Source organism: Xiphophorus maculatus, chromosome 20 (genome assembly GCF_002775205.1).
Source record: "Xiphophorus maculatus strain JP 163 A chromosome 20, X_maculatus-5.0-male, whole genome shotgun sequence".
NCBI lineage: Eukaryota > Metazoa > Chordata > Actinopteri > Cyprinodontiformes > Poeciliidae > Xiphophorus > Xiphophorus maculatus.
Window position 1 is genome coordinate 19,059,630 of NC_036462.1, and position 20,969 is coordinate 19,080,598.

The 20,969-nt window shown below is 37.5% G+C and overlaps 2 protein-coding genes across 2 annotated transcripts; one reads left to right on the plus strand and one right to left on the minus strand.

The window, feature by feature from the left end:
• The first annotated feature begins 522 nt into the window (after positions 1–522).
• On the plus strand, positions 523–15,143 carry LOC111605920 (uncharacterized protein C6orf132 homolog). Its single transcript, XM_023325653.1, has 5 exons — positions 523–1,018; positions 4,714–4,808; positions 9,547–9,637; positions 11,347–13,564; positions 13,662–15,143. Exons 1-5 carry the CDS (start codon positions 943–945, stop codon positions 13,756–13,758), a joined length of 2,577 nt encoding a protein of 858 aa, XP_023181421.1. The 5' UTR covers positions 523–942; the 3' UTR covers positions 13,759–15,143.
• A 529-nt stretch (positions 15,144–15,672) lies between these two features.
• Positions 15,673–19,480, minus strand: wdr77 (WD repeat domain 77). The gene is made up of 10 exons (XM_005814524.2): positions 19,116–19,480; positions 18,724–18,909; positions 18,492–18,633; positions 17,316–17,365; positions 17,065–17,135; positions 16,831–16,888; positions 16,656–16,727; positions 16,433–16,541; positions 16,272–16,340; positions 15,673–16,195 (listed from the first exon to the last, which is right to left on the minus strand). Exons 1-10 carry the CDS (start codon positions 19,222–19,224, stop codon positions 16,057–16,059), a joined length of 1,005 nt encoding a protein of 334 aa, XP_005814581.1. The 5' UTR covers positions 19,225–19,480; the 3' UTR covers positions 15,673–16,056.
• Positions 19,481–20,969: the final 1,489 nt, after the last annotated feature.

The following is a 20,969-nucleotide window of genomic DNA, read 5'->3' on the forward strand; positions in this document are numbered from 1 at the left end:
CAATTGAGAACCTGTGGCAAGGCTTAACAATGTAAGCTCACAGGCCCTGTCTTCCTAGTCAAATTTTGCAAATATGCTTTATCAGATGTTAGAGGTTGGTAGAAGCTTGAACAGTGGAGAACTGAATCCAGATGCCACACTTTTCAGATTCTTATTCACAACAAGCCAGGTGTTCTTGCTCCCCTGCACCACTAATTTGTCTGATATAAAATCCAAATAAAACGCAACGCAGAGCGCAATAAGTAGGACAGAATGATAAACATCACACCCATCACTGAGCCTAAGTTATAAAGTTCAGTTGTTTACTTGAGTGGAGTTACTTTACGACATGAATGGCAGTATTACTCTACACCCAAGATAAGAGTTTCAGATAATTTCCTTCTATCTTGTCGATAAGCAAAAACAAGTTCAAATTTTAAGTTTTTATTTCAAGTCGATGTTGAACGGTGTGCCGTTTTCCCGGACAATGCCTATAGGAGGTTAATTAAATCCATATTTCTCCTCCTATCTGGTTCTGCCAGGCTCTGCTTTGAGCTGAATATTTGCCACTGACTCATTTCACTGCAATCAAAGCTGCGGCGGAGAGCGGCTTTAAAGCGGGCCATTCATTCCGCAGGTGAGGTTTGTGCTGGAATGCGGCTGAAAAGGAGAGTCGGGGCCTCACCTGTCGCTGCCTGGAGCCTACAGAAGCAGGGAGGTGCTCCGAAAAAGGGACAGGAGGCGGAGTTTGCTCCATTTTATCTGGCTGTCCTGAAAGGTTTGCTAGAAACAGGCATATACCTGAGGCAGAGTCATTCCTGCTGCACCTGCTGACAGCTTTGACTTTGCTTTAGCGCGGATTTACTTCAACATGACCAAGTGATCCCACCAGAGGGTTGATTAAAAAACAAAACAAAACCGTTTTTTTTTTCTGCCTGCGTATTAAATCTGTCGACGTCAACAATGAAGAAGGGGCTGCATTTTTTGGGTCGGAAGAACCAATCTCTTTATGACACCAACTTTAAAATTCCGGACAGGGGTGAGTAAAAAAAAAGAAACAAGTTTACTCTCATGATCCACTTACTGAAGGTTAAAACGGCCTTTGGACTTGATGTTGACCTGGAACAGTTTCTGCTCACTGAAGTCACATTTTATAGCAGCTTATAAAACCTAAAAGCGAGTCTTGAAGGACAGCTTTCTCTATTTTGTGTACAAATACTTTATCAGTAATGTTAAAGTTAAATTCACAAAATCAGGCTGAATTTGCTTTCCAGCTTCAAACCTGACCTCAGTTCTTTATCAAAATTCAACAATTCAAGATTATGGACCTCATGGCTCAATTTGTTTTTATGTTTTAAACAATTGTCATACATTTTGAAATAACAAAAGTGAAAGAAGTACTGAATTTCTTACGTTTGTTACTGTAGTTTAAATATCTACTGCTAAACACTTTGTGAGAACTTTACTGCTATAATTACAAAAACACACACAACAGATGAGTGTGTGTGTGTGTGCGTGTGTGCGTGCGTGTGTGGGCGTCGGTGTGTGTGTGTGTGTGTGTGTGGGGGGGGGGGGGGGTGTTGAACCCTATAAAGCCAAAAGTATCGTTTGTTATCCATTTTGATAACTGAGATGCATCTACTTCTATCTTTAAGTACGTACTTCCAAAAAAACACCTAACATATCTTTATGTAAATAAGTTGCTGTATATTTGTTAATCCATGCAAAAAATAATTAATGGAGGAAATGTTTAAATAGTTATAAATATATAGTAATGAATATTTTAAAACATTTTTGCTAATTACTTGACCACAACAACTAACATTAAAACTGCACTTCAGAAAACGTTGCATATACGTTTTGATAAAAATGTAATGTTTGGAGTTTCCTTAACAAATACAGTTGCTTCAAGTGAATGTGTTGCTAAATTAGTTTTGCACATTCATTTATTAAACAAATGCAAGATCCATGGAAGAAATAGCTAATCTTATCAACTATTGTATAGAACTTTGTAGACCTCAATCAAAACTGGTAATTTTCTAAAAAAAATAATTAAAAAAAACTGTTTCAACTGAACATGTTGCTAAATATGGAAAACCCAGAGGAAAATGTGTAACAGTTTTAAAAACGGTGAAACTTATTGAGAAAATCAGGTGATGTTTAAAAAAGGGTTTTGTTAAAAGAAATAAAAAAATCAAGTACATTTTCTTGGAACAGAAGATCTCATTATTATTCCTGTTATTACGTTTTCACTGCAATGACAGTAATGTTAAAGAAAAATGATAAAAATCTTTTGGATGACTTCTAATCAGATGCTCAATATCCCCCAAATTCCCATTGACCGGACATACAATTAAGTAACTGAAATCTTGACTGGGATAAAACTCAGAGTCTATTTTTCCAGATTATCCCTGCCGCCCCATCAGGTCCTGAAACCCTGGGAAACTAGCCATAGTCACTTATACAAAAAAGCACTAATGCTATACGGTGTTCTGGTTTTGACATATTCTTTTGAAAGTTACCATAGACTAAATAAGTCTGTAGACTAAATATGGACTTTTATCTGGAATAAACAACAAAAAAAAAACAAATTAGTCAATCTTAAATAGCCAGTAATAAAATATTTCAGTGGATTTCCATCTCCAGTTTTCCTCTTGCTTGCTTCTAACATTTGCTGATACTTAAGTAGATCCATAAATGCCACTACCTTGTAAAATGTGTCCTTCATTTCTGACTGCAGCCACCTCTTCCTTTGCATTGAGGAGCTAAAACTGAACATTTTCATGCTAAGCATACCTGTGCTTGATGTAATCTAAGGGCTTACTTGTGAATTCAATAGTTTTTTTTTTTTCGTGTGTACTACTTAAGTGCAAACTTCCAAAATCTTAGGTAACAATTACAGGAAAGGTTTTCTTCATAAATCTCTTGGATTAAAGTATCAGCAGTGGAGGTGTGGTAGCTCAACATAATAGAGGTTAGTTGACTCTTACTTCATGCCTTCTAGAGGTATGGAGTTGTTATGATTTGGCTTCTTCAACCAAGCAGTTTTATCAGAAAGTTTGCTTGACCTTTCAAACTCACTTTGAAGTTTAATAAAATCACTTACTGCCCTGTAATACATCATGTGCCTACATGAGGGTAGGTAGTCAATCTAATTTTCAGAGATCACTGCTAAAATAAAAATTGAAACAATAAGTTGTGCTAAACTTGTCCTCAATAACTTTCAACCCACTTAAAAACAGGTTAAGCCACATTTGATCTTATGGAGTTCAGTTCTGCTGAAGATATGTTGAAACAGCTGTTTAAAACTTTTGCATGAAACAAGAAAGATTTTAATTTGCATCATTAACATCACTAACTTGGATTTGAGAACAATCGACAACGAAATGAACAGTTTCTAAGAAAAACAAATAAGTATGTGCTCACAGTTTCATACCAAGTGAAATCCAAGCTAGTGCTTATGAAGTGTTGTTGGATCAAGTGTAAGTCTCTCAATTCAGCCTCTGAGAACAGGAAGCGCAGCATGAATTGCTATGCAAAAGGTGCAACACGAGCGAAAGAACATTTGTCTATTTAAATCAGGATGAGGCACAATAGGGAAACTAATCATTTGGTTAGACTGGTTTAACACCACAGTGTTTTCATTCCACAGCTGTTCTCACATTCTTCACTGACTTTATCATATTCTTTGGTCTTAAACAGAAGGAAAATCGTCAGAATGTTGTGCTTATTGTGTCCCAGATCAGAGGGAAATGTGAGAAGAGACATGGTTCTTTTCTGTGCTTGTAATGTCTTTAGTTGTTCGTTGTTTGCTGAAAGTCTTCCAGCAAAGAGTGGAAAGGACGTACAGGCTAAATGCCTTTCAGTGACAAGGATCTGTCGTCGGTCACTTATTGGGCAAACAATGTGACAAGGAAATGTTTCAGCGTTTTTGTCTGCAGCATACTCACTGTTTACATTTTATTTCTTGAAGAATGCTCTGTGTGAACCAATACACCTGAAGACATTTTCTTTTTTGTTCCTGGTTTTACATTTCACTGCTGCCATCGCTCAAACTCTAGCCCAGGTGCTGCAGTGCTTGCTGTGCAAACATTGGTGAGGTAGCACCACTTAAGCAAAACAACTTAGTGATGCAAATCGCGTTAAATCAGTTTCTTTGACATCAGTTTTCCTAACGTCTCACCACAAGCTGCGTCCCTTTCCATACGTTGTTGCTGAACTTTCACTTAGCCATAGCGGCAACATGTTATTTAAAGCAACAGTCTGAGCGTTTTCTCTGTGGCGCTTATTATGTTGTCAGGTACAACAGACTGGAAAACAAAATAAAGCAAAGAAAAATGCAACAGAAATCCTAAAGCGAGTTCAGTCCACAAGAACAGCTGGACGATGGCTCTGAAGAATATGAAGGCTTCAGCCAGCCTGCTTTCCCTTTCTCAAGGGATTGTCTTATTATGTTGTATAGTCTTGACAGTTAAAACTATATGTTTGACTATAGTATAGTCAAACGATACCTCAGATAGTTAAGTTGACCACTTTTAGGTCACTTTGGTGCCCATTGTTTCTCATTGCCGTCACATGTATGGTTCTTCTGCTACTCCATCTTTTTCTTCTTTATGAGCAAATTATTTAGATTGAAGGTTTGAGCATTAGCAAATGTTATATAAAAAATTCTCTAGATAGTTCCTAAAGTATAGTAATCTAATGCCCCCAAAAAATCTGTGTATGTCTCATCAGACAGTGTTCAGCTGGTCCTGGAGGAGTCAGAGTCTGCAATCTACGAATCTGGGACTGCCAACGTGAGGGCCAGACCCACCGTTAAGCATCATACTGTGAGTATTTAGGAAAGCTTCATTTCTTTGCATTAATGTTCTGTTTCTGAATCTAAAAAAGCCTCAAACATCTGGTCAGTATTTAGGTACATTTAGCTGGCCTTTGGAAGCTTTACTGCAAGACTGACAACAGTGGATTTAAATCATTTTGGCAGATTTGAGAAATTTTTAAACATTTCTTTCACGATTCCATCAGTTTACATTTAGATTTGTTCAGCGACAATCTTTCAGTGGAGCTGCAGACTGACTGTCCTTGTTGATATTGCACGTAGATGTGATAAGGATCATTCCTTATCTTGCTATGGAAGACATTGAATTGGTATTGAAATACATTGCAGGTCAATGTTAAAGCTGCAGTATTAAAGATGCTAGTGGCATATTTTTATTTCACAAACAAATTTACACTGACAATAAAAACGGCTTGGTGCAAAATTTTGGATTCCACAAAATCCAATATTTTTTGAAATTACATGAAGGGGGGAAAACATGCTTATCTGTTTTGAGTAGATTTGAATTGATTACATCACAAGAGACTTAAGAGTTGGACTGATTGAATGACATTAGGAAGTAAAATGTTAGCTTTGAGAGATATTGACAGATCCTCTGTCATTGGATCTGATTTGCAAAGATTTCAGCAGTAAATGTTTGAGTCTGACTCTAATAATCCTCAAGTCTTGATGGATCTGAAGCAAACAGGAACTGTAGCAGACAAATTTAATTACATTCCTGTTTGCATAGTTCCATCTGGTTCAGTGTGTGCATATGTCATGTGGCAAAATGAGTAAATTTTCTTGCTTCTGCTCACTTTAAATATTTGTGTGGTTTGCAAGATGTTGCACTGCTTCAACTTAAACAAGCAACTTCTGTCTGTCTGTCTGACTGACTGACAGGCTGCTAGTGAGTCTATAAATATATTTGTAGAAATTGATTGGTTATTCTATACCTTGTGTGATGTCACCAGAGACAGGCTTGTGGACGTCTGTCTTATCAAGGGAAGAGTTGCTCACCATTAAATAATCTTTACAAGAAAATAGCAAAAATAAACACAAAAACTGACTGTGACATTTTGTTCTGTTAGTAACAAAGTTCATAATTGGCTGATTTAAGCTTGACTAGTAGCTTTAATTATGATTTGGAATCAAATTAATATTTAATAATTGAGTTAACTGAAAAACAAAAAGGTTGATGAACTCATGAGAATTTATTCTATTTGCCTTATATTCCGTTACATTGATATAAAGTTACTAATTGGTTGTCAGATTGTGCTTTAAAATACTGAGTACTTAATAATATTGTGTAATGAAAAAAAAATGCTAAAAAGTCGTCTGACTTGGCAACATTATAACGTAACTACAGGATCGCTAAGGGTTTCTTTTGTTTATTGTTATTGTTTAGCAAGTTTAGCCATCCCATGATATTGTAGCTCAGGACCGACTCACCGCTTATGCACAAGAGGGCATATTTTTAACAATCTTGGAGACATTAATCTCAATTTACATGTACATTAGCGGCTGACAGGCCTCCTATTATCTCGTCATGGAGCAAATGAAGGACTCATCTGCACTCGGTTCACACACCTCGCCCTTTTGTTTGGGAGTGTTTCTCAGGCATGTGAACGTGGCACACCCTGCAGCACATGGGCAGGTCAGCTCTGAGCACTGCGACAGCTGAAAGTGACTCATAGAGCACCGAGCGAGAAGACTAAATCAAACTGGATCGGACACACCCTCCAATGACCAGACACGCTTTATGCTCTTTGAAGAACGTCTGTGTGAGAGGGATTATTAGCAAAGAGAGAGTAATGCAGGGTGTGATATTAAGAAGATGTAAAACGTCTTTGACAGCATTGGTAGACGGATTAATTTTCACATGCAGGGGACCAGACGGCTTATACACCAATGAGCTGGAAAAAAAAGACACATTCAAAAACTGCATAAAATTGTCTAATTTTGCATTACATGTAAAAAAGAAAAGCAACAAATATTCCCACTAAAGCATAATTTAAAAAGTTGATTAATAATGTTATTTATTAAATGTATTTTTTTTTTTTAAATACAGAGCAAAAAAAAAAAAAATCTAAACTTAGTTGTAATTTCAAAGTGCTTACTTTACAGAATAGGACATGTTTTTGCTCTTTCACTTTTCAATATGAGTGAAACAAGATGACATTAATTGGTTACTTTATCTTTCTGCTCAGATTTCTAACAGACACGCTGCTTATAGCTGTTCAATTGTAAATTTAAAACACTGCTACCTTAGTGATAGTAAATAGCTCACTAATTTAGCATTTTTAATGGATAAAAAGAAAGCATGTGAATCAAGATCTAATGAATAAGACAATTAAATGACATTGATAATCAAAAGCTGTGATTAATTTATAATAGGACTTTAAATAAAATATATCTGAATAAAAATGTCTAGTTACTTTTTAAATGTTTCAAGAGTCTCAAGGAAAAGTAAAAACAAAGGAAAGCTCATTCCACAGCTGAGCTGCAATTGTCTGAAAAAAATGATCTCATCGGGTGTTGCTGCCGCTGCTTGGGACTAGGAGAAGATTTTTTACTTGAAGACCAGAGAGCTCAAGTTGGAGTATTTAACTTTAATGATTGTGTAATATACTGTGAAGACCAGAATTACTCATACCCCCTGATGTTACTGTCATCATTTTAACAATATTTTTGTAGACCGAAGAAACTTGTTTCTGACAGAAAATGAGGTGGGTGTCTCTCATAAAATAATAAAGCCATCTAAAAGATGTTTCAATTTTGAAAGATATGGCTTTTTAAAAATTATTTACACTTCATTTAAAATATTGCATGTAAAACAAATAAATACCTCTCTCAGTAATCGGGAAAAACATTTATTTGCATTCTAGCAATCAAATCTATCTTGTATTTGTTGACCAGATTTGTGCATGTTTCCTCTGGTATTTTAATATTTTATCTTCAGCTCCAAATGTTTGAGGTTGCAAGCGCTTCTTTCCATCACTTTAATCTTTAACTCTCAGACTCAAACTGGAACTCTTTTTAAGCCATTCCAAAGCTTGCAGTTTGAGGAAACATGTGGCTCAAATAAATAAAAAAATACCTTGAACATAAATCTGCCAGGTTTGCAAATAATTTTAGGTTTTTTCCTAAGAAGCAGATGGACCATGAAAAAGCCCTGAAAGTTAGAGAGGGCTTTAAAATATATTCTAAAATAAGTGGGCAGTCTATACAAACACATTCCAATAAGTAATTATGTTGTTTGCTCGAGTTTTTGAGGTAATGAGAGAGATTGCGGAGTCTTTTTGTTGACGCATGATGTGAAACATGCATTACAGTGATCAAGAAGAAATAAAATTTAAGCTTGAATAACGACCTCAATTCCTGCTATGACATCAACCTTCTGGGTTGCATCTTTTTTTTTTTTTTCAAATGACAAAACATGTTTGAACCAGTTTTCTTGAGTGAAACAGAGAGAGAAAAGTGTGTTCACCCTCTTTCAGCCTGCTGAACAGCAGTCCACAGCAATAGGTGGGGCCCGGGGCAATCAGCATGTTACTCATGTTTCACATCGATCACTCCTGCACTTTCTCTGGCATTTAATAGCATATTGATTACTATAGGTAGATTATTGTTTTCCAAATTCACCTTTCCACTAATTGGAAAGCTGAATTTATTGGCAGGACTTGGTATTTTAGGATGAATACTTAAGTGCTCATGTTTTTGCAATTGAAAATATTTCCAAAGCTATAAATTTGTCATTCTTGTTTGTTAGGGAATTCTTGTCATTCTTGTCTGTTGCCATATTTCACTCATCTAACAATGAGGCCGCAACATATGGGAGATTATTGTCAATGCAACTACCCACTTCTGTCTTTAAGTAGTATAATAAAAAACAAAAAATGTTTGCAGCTTTGAAACTTTAACTGTTTAAGACCTTGGTAAAATGATAACCGACCCAAACCTATTCACATCTAATCCATACAAGCAAAACTTCATATAAACTGTTTTTGCAACGAGAGATGATTTTGCAATCTGCAAGGAGATGACTTTCGCCGAGACTCAATAAAAAAAAAAAAAACATGCCAAGTGATGCTGGAGTGATTTGCAGCAGTAGATCTTGAGGATCTCTCTTGTGTCAACACAGTCTGTGTTTGTTTTTGGTGGTTTTGGTTCCGTGATGTGAGCATCACTCCTCTCTGCATCAGCTTTTTCACCTAACTCATACAAACAGACACAAACACACACGTATCTGTGAGTTTCCTAACCAGGCATTCTTTGACAACAGGCAGTGTTTGAATTATAGGTGGATCCTCTGATTCAGCCAATGTTCCTCATCAGCAAAGAATGTGAAACTATGGCGTTCCACCTATGACTGCATTATGACAATCCTGTAAGAAAAGGCCATGCATTTTTGCACTAGGGAGTGCAGTATTCCCTGCATAAAATGCAAAACAGACAATTGTTGGATGCCATGCAATGTGTGAAAGCTCATAAAAATCACATGGTTGACAATTTTATGGTGCTTATGCCAATAATGCATCATATTTTAACTGCTGCAACAATCAGGCCACGTAATAGTTAAAAACTGGTTTGTTCACCTCTAACAACGAAGACTTGCCAACAAACAAGTAAAGAAAAATTTGCCTGCAGAACAGAATGTACGGTTTCTACACTTAATCTGTTCTTGTGCTGTGTCTGCTTCTTATGACAGTAAGTTCAATAATCTTGTGATTGGATTTTTTTCTCTGCAGTTCTCGTTTGAAACCTTCCAAGGACTTGCTGTCCCAACTCCGAAAGTCCCTGAACTTCCCCCTGCCAATGGCCCAATAGTCAATGGGACAGGTGAGCATCTAAATAATACCTTCTACGTACTTAAGGTTTAAACTACCAAATTACCAAAGTAAATAGGGCCCTTTTTTAGTCATTGTTATACCAGGTAAATTTGTGGCTCCTCTACTTAGACTCAGGTGATGGATCACAGGGATAAGAATAAAGGAAACATCCATGTCGTGTAAATGTTTGTCCAGGCAGTTGCTCAATACCTCCCTTGAAAATGGTCATAAAAGATGGAGAGCAAATTTACACAAGAGTGTTTTTCCACCTTTCAGATTACTTTCCGGTTTATAAATGTTAAATAAAATTTAAGTTTTCTGCATGTCAATGTGAAATGTATCTCAGATTTTCATATTTTTACAGATATCCCTTTTTTTCTTTTTAAACCTTACAAAGTTGTGCAAAACCACAAAAATAAATGTTTTATTGATAGACCAACATAAAGTAATTTGTGTTACAAATAAATATCTGTCTCCAGTTCTCATTACTTGATAGAAATGTTTTTGTTGCAATTGCTGCTTCAGGTCGATTGAGGTACGTCTGCCGGCCTTTTGGATCTAAAGACTAAAATCATTGCAAATTCTTTTGAAAAATAGTCTGACACATGAACATGCCTAGGTCTAAACCAGGGGTCTCAAACTCCAGTCCTCGAGGGCCGCAGTCCTGCAACTTTTAGATGTGCCTCTGCTGCACCACACCTGAATAGAATAATTAGGTCATTAAGGCTCTGGAGAACTGATCTACACAAGGAGGAGGTAATTAATCCATTTCATTCCAGTGTTTTGTACCTGTGGCACATCTAAAAACTGTAGGACAGTGGCCCTCGAGGACTGGAGTTTGAGACCCTGGAAACCGTTTATTATAGTTTTGGCTGAATATTTAGAGTCATTATACTGCTGGATAGCCAACATTCACTGTAGTCTCAACCTTGCTTCTACAAGGTTTTCTTCCAGGAATGCCTTGTACTGATCTCTATGCATTTCCCATCCCAGAAAGAGCATTAATCAGGTGACTTACCATTTCTTGGCAGATTTGAAACTGTACTATGCAGTTCCAATTTTTAGTGGACTGACTGACAGTGTTTGATTGCATGTTCAAAGTTTGGGACATTGTTTTATATGTAGCCTCATTTTAAGTTTCATCTTCAAGGTGCTGATTGTTTATTCATGTTTCCTAGCAAGCCTCTGAGACCTTCACAGAACAGCTATATTTATACTGAGAATAAATTAGACTATTTGTTGACTGAGATGATTTCTGAAGGCACCTGGTTTCATAGTATTTTACATATGGGAATCAAGAGTTAAGAATGTTAAATACAGATAAAAGTACATGCAAATCCATATTCTCATCAACAAGCGTCCGTCCCACAGGGCTCAGAACTAGGCCCAGTTCTCTTCATGATGTAACAACTTACCTAGGAATGTTCACCCAATATGTAGCATTCTCCATGGCCTTGTTCCTCCCTCTCTGTTGGACTAAGTTAATTTCAACGCAGCTGTGAACTCAATTACACGAGGAGCAGATAGAGGAGACTGTATTTGGTCAGACAGTTTTTCCATGTTTTAAGGCTTTACATAAGTAACAATTTATACCACCATCTTTACTTACATACCTTCAAACACAATGGAAAGGAATTGCTTTGAGAATAAAAGCCTCTATATTCTCTTTTCAGAGTTAATCGCTCTATGTTTTTTGTTCTTATTTCTTGTCTTTTACAGGTGCTGGACAACATTCCTCCACTGGATCTGTTGTATCCGTGCCAGGCCACATTGAAGAGAAGATCTTTGTTCCTCCTCCTCCTCCTTCAGCGGCCCCTCCACCCCCTCCCGTGAATTTCATCCCTCCTCCACCAGACTTCATGGGTGACCTAAACAGCCTAGATCCTGTGGCCCTCCAGCCTCCATCCATGCCTGCTCCAAAACCACCATCTATGGTGGAGGAGGATTTGTCCCTTTTGAAACCACCATCAATGGCGCCTCCAAAACCTCCATCTACCTGTTCTTCTGGATCTGGGTCAGCAGCACCTGTCTCTGTTCCACCGCCAACCCAAGTGCCAGAACGTCCAAAATTTGCCCCTCCGCAACCACCTACTGAAAAGCACCAGAAGAGTTATAAGGTCCCACCTCCAAAACCTATCAGATCGTCTTCGGTGTCCACTGCTGAGCCCCCAGCACAGCCTCCCCAAGTGCCCACCTCCACACTGTCCACCTTCAATTCCCAGAACAAAGCAAAGGTAATTGATCCTCCAAAGCACACTGTGCTTTGGAATGGGAAGGATAGTCAGAAGCAAACACAGCAGCAGACGTTAGTCTTACAAGAATCAGTGTATGATCCTCCAAAGCGCACAGTGCTTTGGAATGGGAAGGATAATCAGTCGGCAACACAGCAGCAGGTGTTAGTCTTGCAAGAATCAGGGTCAGCTAACTCTGCTCCTTCTGTGATGGAGGTGGATGGAAAAGCCCTTCAAGCTCATCAGGTACCTAAACCAGAGCCCAAACCTGTACAACAACCCAAAGGGGCTTTAGAAATTAAACAACCTGAATTACCTGAAGTTCCCAAAGAACCTAAAATAGAGGCAAAGACAGAGATTAAAACAAAGTCTCCAACAGAGGCTAAAACAGACACTGTTCCAGCTCAGTCAGAGATAACTAAACCCCTCCAGCCTCCACCATTGCAGAGAACGACTAATGTCCAGATCAATTCAGAGTCCAAGAGCACACTGGAAGTATCTCCAGGTCAAAGCCGCAGTTTCAGCCCTCTTTTGGATCGTAAACTGGACAGCCTGAAGGCTAATGAACCCAAACACTCTTCAGCCTCGCCGTTCGCTCTCCTGAAGGCAGCTAAGGAAAGAGAGAAAAATAAAAACACTCAATCTTTGTCCCGCGAAAGCAGCACCACGAGAAATGAACCAACAAGTCCTAATTCCTTCATACCAAGATCAACGTCTTCAGTTCTACCAAGTGAAAATAGACTACAGGAGAATGCAACTCTTAGGCCTGCAGAAACTAAAACAACGATTCAGGCTACAGAAACACCCATGGGTTCGACTGCACTGGCCAAAGATCAGAAACTCTCAACTGATCCAGTTTTGAGTAAATTCACATCACTTTCATCTCCAGCTGTAAGCAACCTGACTGAGCAGAAGCAAAGAGCAGAAGAAAAGCAATTAAAATCTCATGATGTACAGAATGATACTCCTAAACAGGATATGAATTTGCCATTTCTGCCCCCACCACCAGAGTTTGGTGACTTTGATCAAATACCAGAGCAACCCCCCTCTATTTGTCCACCAAATCCCCCCACAAAAAAAGCACCAAAACCACCTAAAGCTTCAGCTCAAGTCCCGCCTCCTGCCCCAGCTCAAGTGAAAGCTCAGACCCCAGCTCAAGTGATAGCTCAGACCCCAGCTCAAGTGATAGCTCAGACCCCAGCTCAAGTGATAGCTCAGACCCCAGCTCAAGTGAAAGCTCAGACCCCAGCTCAAGTGAAAGCTCAGACTCCAGCTCAAGCTCCTGCCCCAACTCCAGCTAAAGCCCCAGCCAAAGCTCAAGCTCTAGCTCCTTCACCGCCAAAACTCCCACCTTCTGACATACAAGTCAAACCAAAGCCACAAGTCCAGACTAAATCCAATCCAGTCTCTACTCAAGTACCATCCAATCTTTCACAAAACCAGGCCACCCTCCTTAGTATTTTACAGAAAAAGATGTTGGTAATGGACCAAAAAATGGCCCCAGTTAATGACTCGGAGCACAATTCTGATGACTGGAGTACTGGATTTTCTGACGAAGACAACAAGGTGCCAGCAGTGCCACAACCTAAACAAGGGACCAAAAACCCACCTACCCCCACCAACAAAACAGCATCTTTTAACATGAAAGAGTTGGAAACCAAAGTTATCAACAAATACCAGAGTACACAAGTGAAGAGTCCCACCAAGTGAGTACATCAGGGATACCTAGGGGGAGATCATATCTTTGTGAGCAAATCCAGCCTTTAATCACTGCAATCACCCATCATGTTTTCTTCTCCACAGAAATGGGATACGTTCAAGACACCAGTATGGGATGACTTTCACCATCAGGCCTGGAACTAAACAACCCATAACTCTTGCTAGTAAAGAGGATTCCTAAAGGTCTTTGAATGTAGAACAAACCTACTGTACATAAAATAGCATATGCCAAAGCCCTAACACGGATATTTTGTGGGATTTCTTCCTGTGTCTGCAACACCTGATACTGCACAAACTGAGTTCTGGTGAAAATAAAAAAATACATTAAAAAAAACAAAAAACTTGTCACCAAAGTCCCCTTTGAACATGCCCACCCTGACTGTTTATGTCAGAAATCTCTCCAACAATTGAGCGGTTTTTCTACATCTGTTTTCATTAAACATGATATATTGCTGGAAGCAATTACCCTAGTACTGCTTCAGCCAGGCTCAGGATTTTCTTTTACATTTTAATGTTGTCCATCACCATCTATGGGTGCAGCATAGGTGTTACACCTCTTTTGATTCGAATGAGGTGTCAGTTCAGATTTTTTTTTTTAGAAACAGAGAAAGAAAATCTTAGTTTAAAAAATATCCAGTGTCATGTATCCAGGCCCTAAATAATATGTGATTTTACTTTAGCAGTAATTTGTGCAATTTTTCAGTTAGCTATGAAGTTACAAGTGCTTTCTTTATTAATTAGGAAGTTCATGCTGTCAAGCGTCAAGATGATTGTTCCATTTTTAAAATGCAATGTTTTCTTCCTAAAAGTCTCATAGTAATATGGATATTTTAAATGTAATGTGTTTTGTGTGTTTAATCCTATGTTTTATTTAGAGATGCACAAATCAATCTGCCAATTTTCCTTGATTGGCTCTGATTGATTGCTAATAAAAAACATTTTCCTGTCCCTCTTAAGTAAAAGACCAAAAACATTGGCTTTGACACACTTTTCAAACTTAATACACATCAGGTAGTTTGAGAAAATATGATGCGGTATATATACATGGGTATAATATTGTAAATTTGGGAGATAATATTGCAAGATCAAAGAACCTGCAGTATGTTCTTTTGTCTTTTATGCGTTATGATAAATCAGTCCAATTTAGACCCAAGTCAAAAAAATTGGTATCTGGCAGGAAAAGCAGTGCATCTTTTTTTATGAAAATTTATATGGGTTATTGTCTTTATTTATGTAAATTATATGGTTGATAAAAAATTCTGTTCTCTCATATATTGGATGTAAATTATAATGTTGTATAAAATAAGTGTATAAGCTGGAATTACACACACTAACCATTCTGTTCACCCTGTTACATGTACATAAGTCCACCAGAACAAAGCAGACTGTAAACTTAGGTAACCAGTTGCATGTAGTTTTTATATTTATTGATTTTAGAAATATTGTGCTAACTATAGTTATTCTATGATTAATTATTGATTTTGGTTACATTTACGCTACTACCACTGTACATAGTAAGCTTAAAGTAGATGTTTTTGTGTAAATTATAAACATTTATCAACATTTCTTTGTTTTTATTGTTTTTGTTCTGTTTGGGAATATTTAACAATATAATCTATTGAATTGATATATACCGGTAAATATTTTTCAATATATTTATATATCTATTCATTTAGGATAAACAGCTCTTAATAGGTCTTTCATTGCTTAAATTACAGATACAAACCTGAAAAGTTGTCATAAGCAAGGAGAAGATCAAAACTAAGATGTTTTACCAGCTGTCAATAATGTTAAAAATAAAAAACAAGCTGTAGTCATTGCATGATATTTATGCAATGACTATCATGCAAGGAAACACCAAGACCTTCTTCCTGGCTTTGATTAGTTATTTCTGACAGAGATGAACTTCTGTATGATAACAGGGAGGAAGCAGTGGAGCTCAGGTTTTTCACATATCTGTATTATACTATGCTGTCACAACATAGTGAAAGTTTTAAGAAATATTTTAAGAAATATGTAAAAAAAAAAAAAAAAAAAAAACCTTTTTATAAAAGTTGCATACCTTCAGTCTGAACATTTCAACAAATAAAAAAAATTTCATAACAGCTTTAGCTTTTATTTAATGTAAAAGTCTAGGGTGCAAATATGGAGATGCTACACAACATGAACCAGTATGACCAGACAGAGAAGAAGATCCTTACACAAAATAATGTGCACATATCTGTGAGTTGGACGTTTCAATTCACTTCTCCTAAATAAGATGTTATATTCAACCATCAATGAGTGTCCGGCTCCAGTCCTCAAGAACTGATGTCCTGCCAGGATGTCAAAGCTCTACAGAGGCCTGTAGACGAGCCGTCTTCATTCAGTTGTGTTGAACCAGGGAAATAAAAACAAGCAGGACACCAGCCCCCAAAGACTGACGTTGAACACCACTCGTCTGGACACACTGTGATATGCCACATGTGACCATGTAGGTCTAAGATGAGGACTCAGTATTTGGAGCGATGGTGTGGTGAAGCACGAGGTGATCCCAGCCTACAGTCGTGAGCCTGTTGGAATCACCATGAAGCCAACACACACCTTTAGCAAAGTCCTGGTGTCGCCGATCTCTGAATCTGTAGAAAAAAAATGCAGTTTGTTTATTGTCTGATGCAGAACACAAGAGTTACTAAGTGAACTGAAAAGACTCACATTTCTTGAAGTTCAGAGTTTATAACAGCAAGGGAGCAGTCGTCACTAACAGAGGCTAGCAAAGGGACACTAGGGTGGATAAAAAAACAACCTGTTGATTTATAAGGAGAACAGGGGAAAGGAAACACCAAAAAGTACATTTTGGCCCATTAAATCTTTACCTATTTGTGGAGAAGGCCAGGCTGTTAACTCTGCGGCTGTGTATTTTTTTCACCCGTGCCGGTTCTGATCCCAGGAAATCTTTGACAGACACATTGCCCATCTCATCGCCTGAAAGAAAACGAGAATGATAATGTGAAGAAGCAAGAAAAAAAAAAAAAAAAAAAAGGGGGAGGGAAGGAGAATTGAGCTTCTGTCAGTCATTAATCTGCTGATGGACCTTACCAAATGCAATAGTGCTTCTCTGGTGAGGGTGCCAAACAGCAGTGGTGGGAGAGCAACTGGGAAACTCAACATCTGCAACAAACCACAGAAGTAAAGAGTATCACCTTTCACTGTAAAGCTGACTTATCAAGAAAGTAGTCCAGTTTAAGACATCATGCTACAGTAGCCTGCTTACCTATTCTTGAGGCTGGTTTATCTGGCTTTCTCCTGTCCCACATCAACACACGACCATCCTGAGAGAAAGGAAACAACACTGAAAAGTCTATTATTATTATTATTATTACTATCTATTAACCTGGAGGACATTTTTCCCCCTTTGTGTGTCAGAATCTGCAGGTTGGGTAAATAACTATGATTTCTCCTTAACACATTACTATAAATAAAACCACAACATTGAAAAGAATCCTACTTGGCCACAGGAGACAAAGAGAGACTCATCTGTAGGACTGCAGGCAACACAATTAACAGGCTCTGTGTGAACTGCAAGGAGAAAAATAAAGAAGGTCTAGACATTTGTTGTATTCAAACTACATTCAAGATGAATTCACTTTTAAACAGTTGATGAAATTTACTACAACCATGACAACTTGTTGTCTGAATAAAAAACAATTTGAGTGTTTGTTTTTTTTTGATGAAATGGATTTTTAGATGTTCTCTTACCATTGTAGGTGGTGACAACCGTTTCCTGACTGAGGTCCCAGACTTTAATTCTGTTTAAAAGATATAGGAATAAAATGGATGTACAGAGAACACAAAAAAGAGGAAAGTAAAAAAGTTAAGTTGATAAAAAGGCAAATTAAAGTTTTGTTTTCTGATAATCATTCTTTTTTTTTAACGTCTGTCAAATTTTAAATAAAAAACAAATACATTTGCGGGGAAAGTAGTCCATGACTAAAGTGGAGCCAAAATGCTAACTTGCTTTTTAAATAAAAAAATTAAAATCTCAGAAGTACAGTTGCTTCTCCCTTTTATCTCACACCACTAAATAAAATGTAGTAAAGCAAAATTGCCCTTCATTGTCACCCAGTTTGTAAATAGTGTGTTATTTAATCTCAGTCTAAATTCAGCTGTTGTGTGAAGGCCTCAGAGGTTTGTTAGGGAACATTAGTGAACAAACAGAATCATGAAGACCAAGGAACACATCAGAAAGATCAGGAATAAAGTAGAGGAGGAATTTAGAGAATGGTTAATTTATTGATACACCCCAAACACTGAACATCTTAGGGAGTACTGTTCATACCATTAGCTGAAAAAATGGGAAGAGTAAAGAACAAGTGCAAACCTAGTATACAGATGGTCTTCCACTTAATATATTAATCACAGAGAGACTAAATAAGTCTATGGTAACATTGGCACTGCAAATTCACAGCTCAGGTGTGGAAAAAAATCAGCTGACAGGATTACTATCAAGTTGTGCACTTTAAAAATCTCATATACTATGATTTTCATATAATAGGATATGAAAATGGAAGTTCAGAAACACTCATCAAATATGACTGAGGTATTTTGGAAATAGGAACAGGCAAAAATATCATTTCTCTAGACATACAAAACTAGTTGTGACATACCCCAAAACCTTCCAGCTGCTATGGTGAGTCTACAATGTATTGATGAAGCTGAATACAAATAAGTCAAACATCAAATGTTTGATTTGTAATTTATAAAAAAAAAACATCTAGAGATTACTTCTACTACTGAATTTTGCTGCACTTGGTATTGGTCTATCACGTAAAGTCTGTTCAAGTTTTTACATGACAAAATGTTAAAAGCTCATAAACATATTTACGTATTTATCTATGACATATGCATCGCTCTATGTGTGAACTACTCTCTAACCTGCAGTCCATGCTGCCAGTGACAGCACTGCTCGCTCCAGTAATGGGGCTCACAGTGGTGACAATGTGGTCATGCTCATATTTGGTGAAGCGATTCATCAACAGGCGCTCATCCTCTGCCAGTTCCCAGAGCTCCAGGGCACCTGCACAGAACAAATAACCAAAAGAAATCCATTTTCATCCCAGTCTGAAGTCACTGCGGTTCAGCCAGGTTCTGTGAAGTTAGGCCTTACCCGAATCTGAGGCTACAGCCACTCCCTTTTCAGCCACCCACTGGAGATCTGTGACCCCAGCCTCAGTCTGCACACCAGCTTTGCAGAACCCCTCGCTGGGGGCTTGCTCCGGTTCGCTGTAGATCCAAACGGATCCTTGCCAGTTTCTGCCAGAGAGGCTGGAGGCTCCCAGCAGCAGCGTGCCATCTGTAGAGAAAAGCAAACAACAAATATATTGAAGAAGATCTTTCCGTTCCACGTTAAGTGAACACAAATGTTCTTGAAAACTGTTGGCACATTGTAGTTAATCATAATTTTATCATATGGAAGTAGCAAAACTGCCGAACTGTAGACATGACGACCCAGCAAAACCACGTGTTTTCCTCCAGTGATTCCGGCTAGCTGCTTCTTACCTGCTCGGTACTGAGCCGCGCACAGGTGCTTCTCCATACAGGCAGGGGCGTTGGGAGGTATTTTCCACGGGTTTTCCTTAATCATGTTGGTGTCCACTGTACTTTTCATCCAAACTGCAGCCAAGGAGATGCTTTTACTTCGAAAGCAGCTTCTGCAGCAGCTAGCTAGCGCCGATATAAAGACGCCGCTCCTTCCGTCTCTGGTCTGCTTAAGGCGCAGATATAAATCAGTTTGTTCAAAAGCGATAATAATGGCCCCGCTTTATAAAATATGGAGCTTAAAATTATCGTTTTCAAAATGAATGAAAATCTGGACAAACATAAAACCAGCGAACACAAACTTCCTGCTTCCTCTACGTTTCTTCTTGTTGGATTTTTTGGAACTATTTACGAGGTACTGCCATCTCCTGGTCGAATAAAATAAAATGTATGCATTTGGGATTTACTCTTAATTTAAATTGATTATTTAAAATAACGCAAAGCAGAATAAAATAAAAATAAAGAGGGGAGATAAATAATTTCTGTATTTCTGGAAATCCACTCTTGATTTTATGCACCCAATTAAGCATTTGTTTTGTCTTAAAATTGTTTCAGATTTATGAAACTTGACTTTTTTTCATTCAAAAACTTTGACTGCCTTAGATTCTAAATTTAGCACATTGCCCAAAAATAAAGACATGAAGCAAAAGCTTTTCGGTAAAACATTAGAAACTTTTTTCTGACAGTCATAATCATCACCTTTTTAGCTTTCAAGGAATGCTGTCTAAGGATAAACTTGCATTTTTTACATTTTAAAGTTCAAGATACTTTCAAAGGACAAACTTAGAACTATTTTTTTTACCCCAAAACAATATCTGCAAAGTTATTCAAGAAGGCAAATGTTGGGTGTTTTTAGTCCTGGCTTTCTGACATATTTTAATTTTGCGGGGCTTTAAAAATAAAATAAAAATATTCTTGCATAACAAAAAAACTTATCTGTGCATTCCTCACTGCTAAAAGAATTTATATTCCTGTAAACACCCTGGCTCACAGATGGCAATATGATACAATTTTAAAGCTTTGTATTTTTCTGTGGGTCATACATGCTTTAATAGGAATAATAAATAAATGCTGTTTAATTCATATTGATGATCCTGAAGCAATTAAAACACAATTTACTGAATATTTAATGCTAATATTATGTATTGTACTTGCAGAACTTTAATATATAAGGAGGAGGTTTTTATGCTAGTCATGGTAACATTCAGAAAGAGGATAAACACTTTAAGAAACTATTATCCAAACAATAAAGGAATCGATAAATACAACTAATGTGTGTAGCTTTGACACACCAGCTATCATGTATAATTATTCACAAGTGAGACAAGGAAAATGCAATTGTAAATTCTTACTAGAAATGATCTTATCACAATCAAGCACATGCTCATCTAACAAAATAATATTTATGAGATACATTTCACTCCTCTCCGTCTTATACACCCTCCAATTTTTTAAACACTCCACTCCACTGCACTTGATAATGTTATACAGGTTTAACCCTTGTTGCCAATCAGTGTTCAGGTACTGCTGAGACATAGCCCAAAAGGAAGGATGGAGGTGTTAGAATTTCTAAACAGGAAACAATATTAGACGACCAAAAATGGAGAAAAAGTAGTAAGAAAAATTTACTGCTCAGACAGGAGAACAATTTTTTAATTAATAAGACAACTTTGATGCACCCTACAAGTAGAAGAAGACAGGTATTATTGAAAGAATGTCCAAAAAGTCACTTAGCTTTTGCTGCAAGTTATTAATGAGACAAACAACAAAGACGCAGATAGGTACAATGTAAACCAAATAGATTTTAATGGCGAG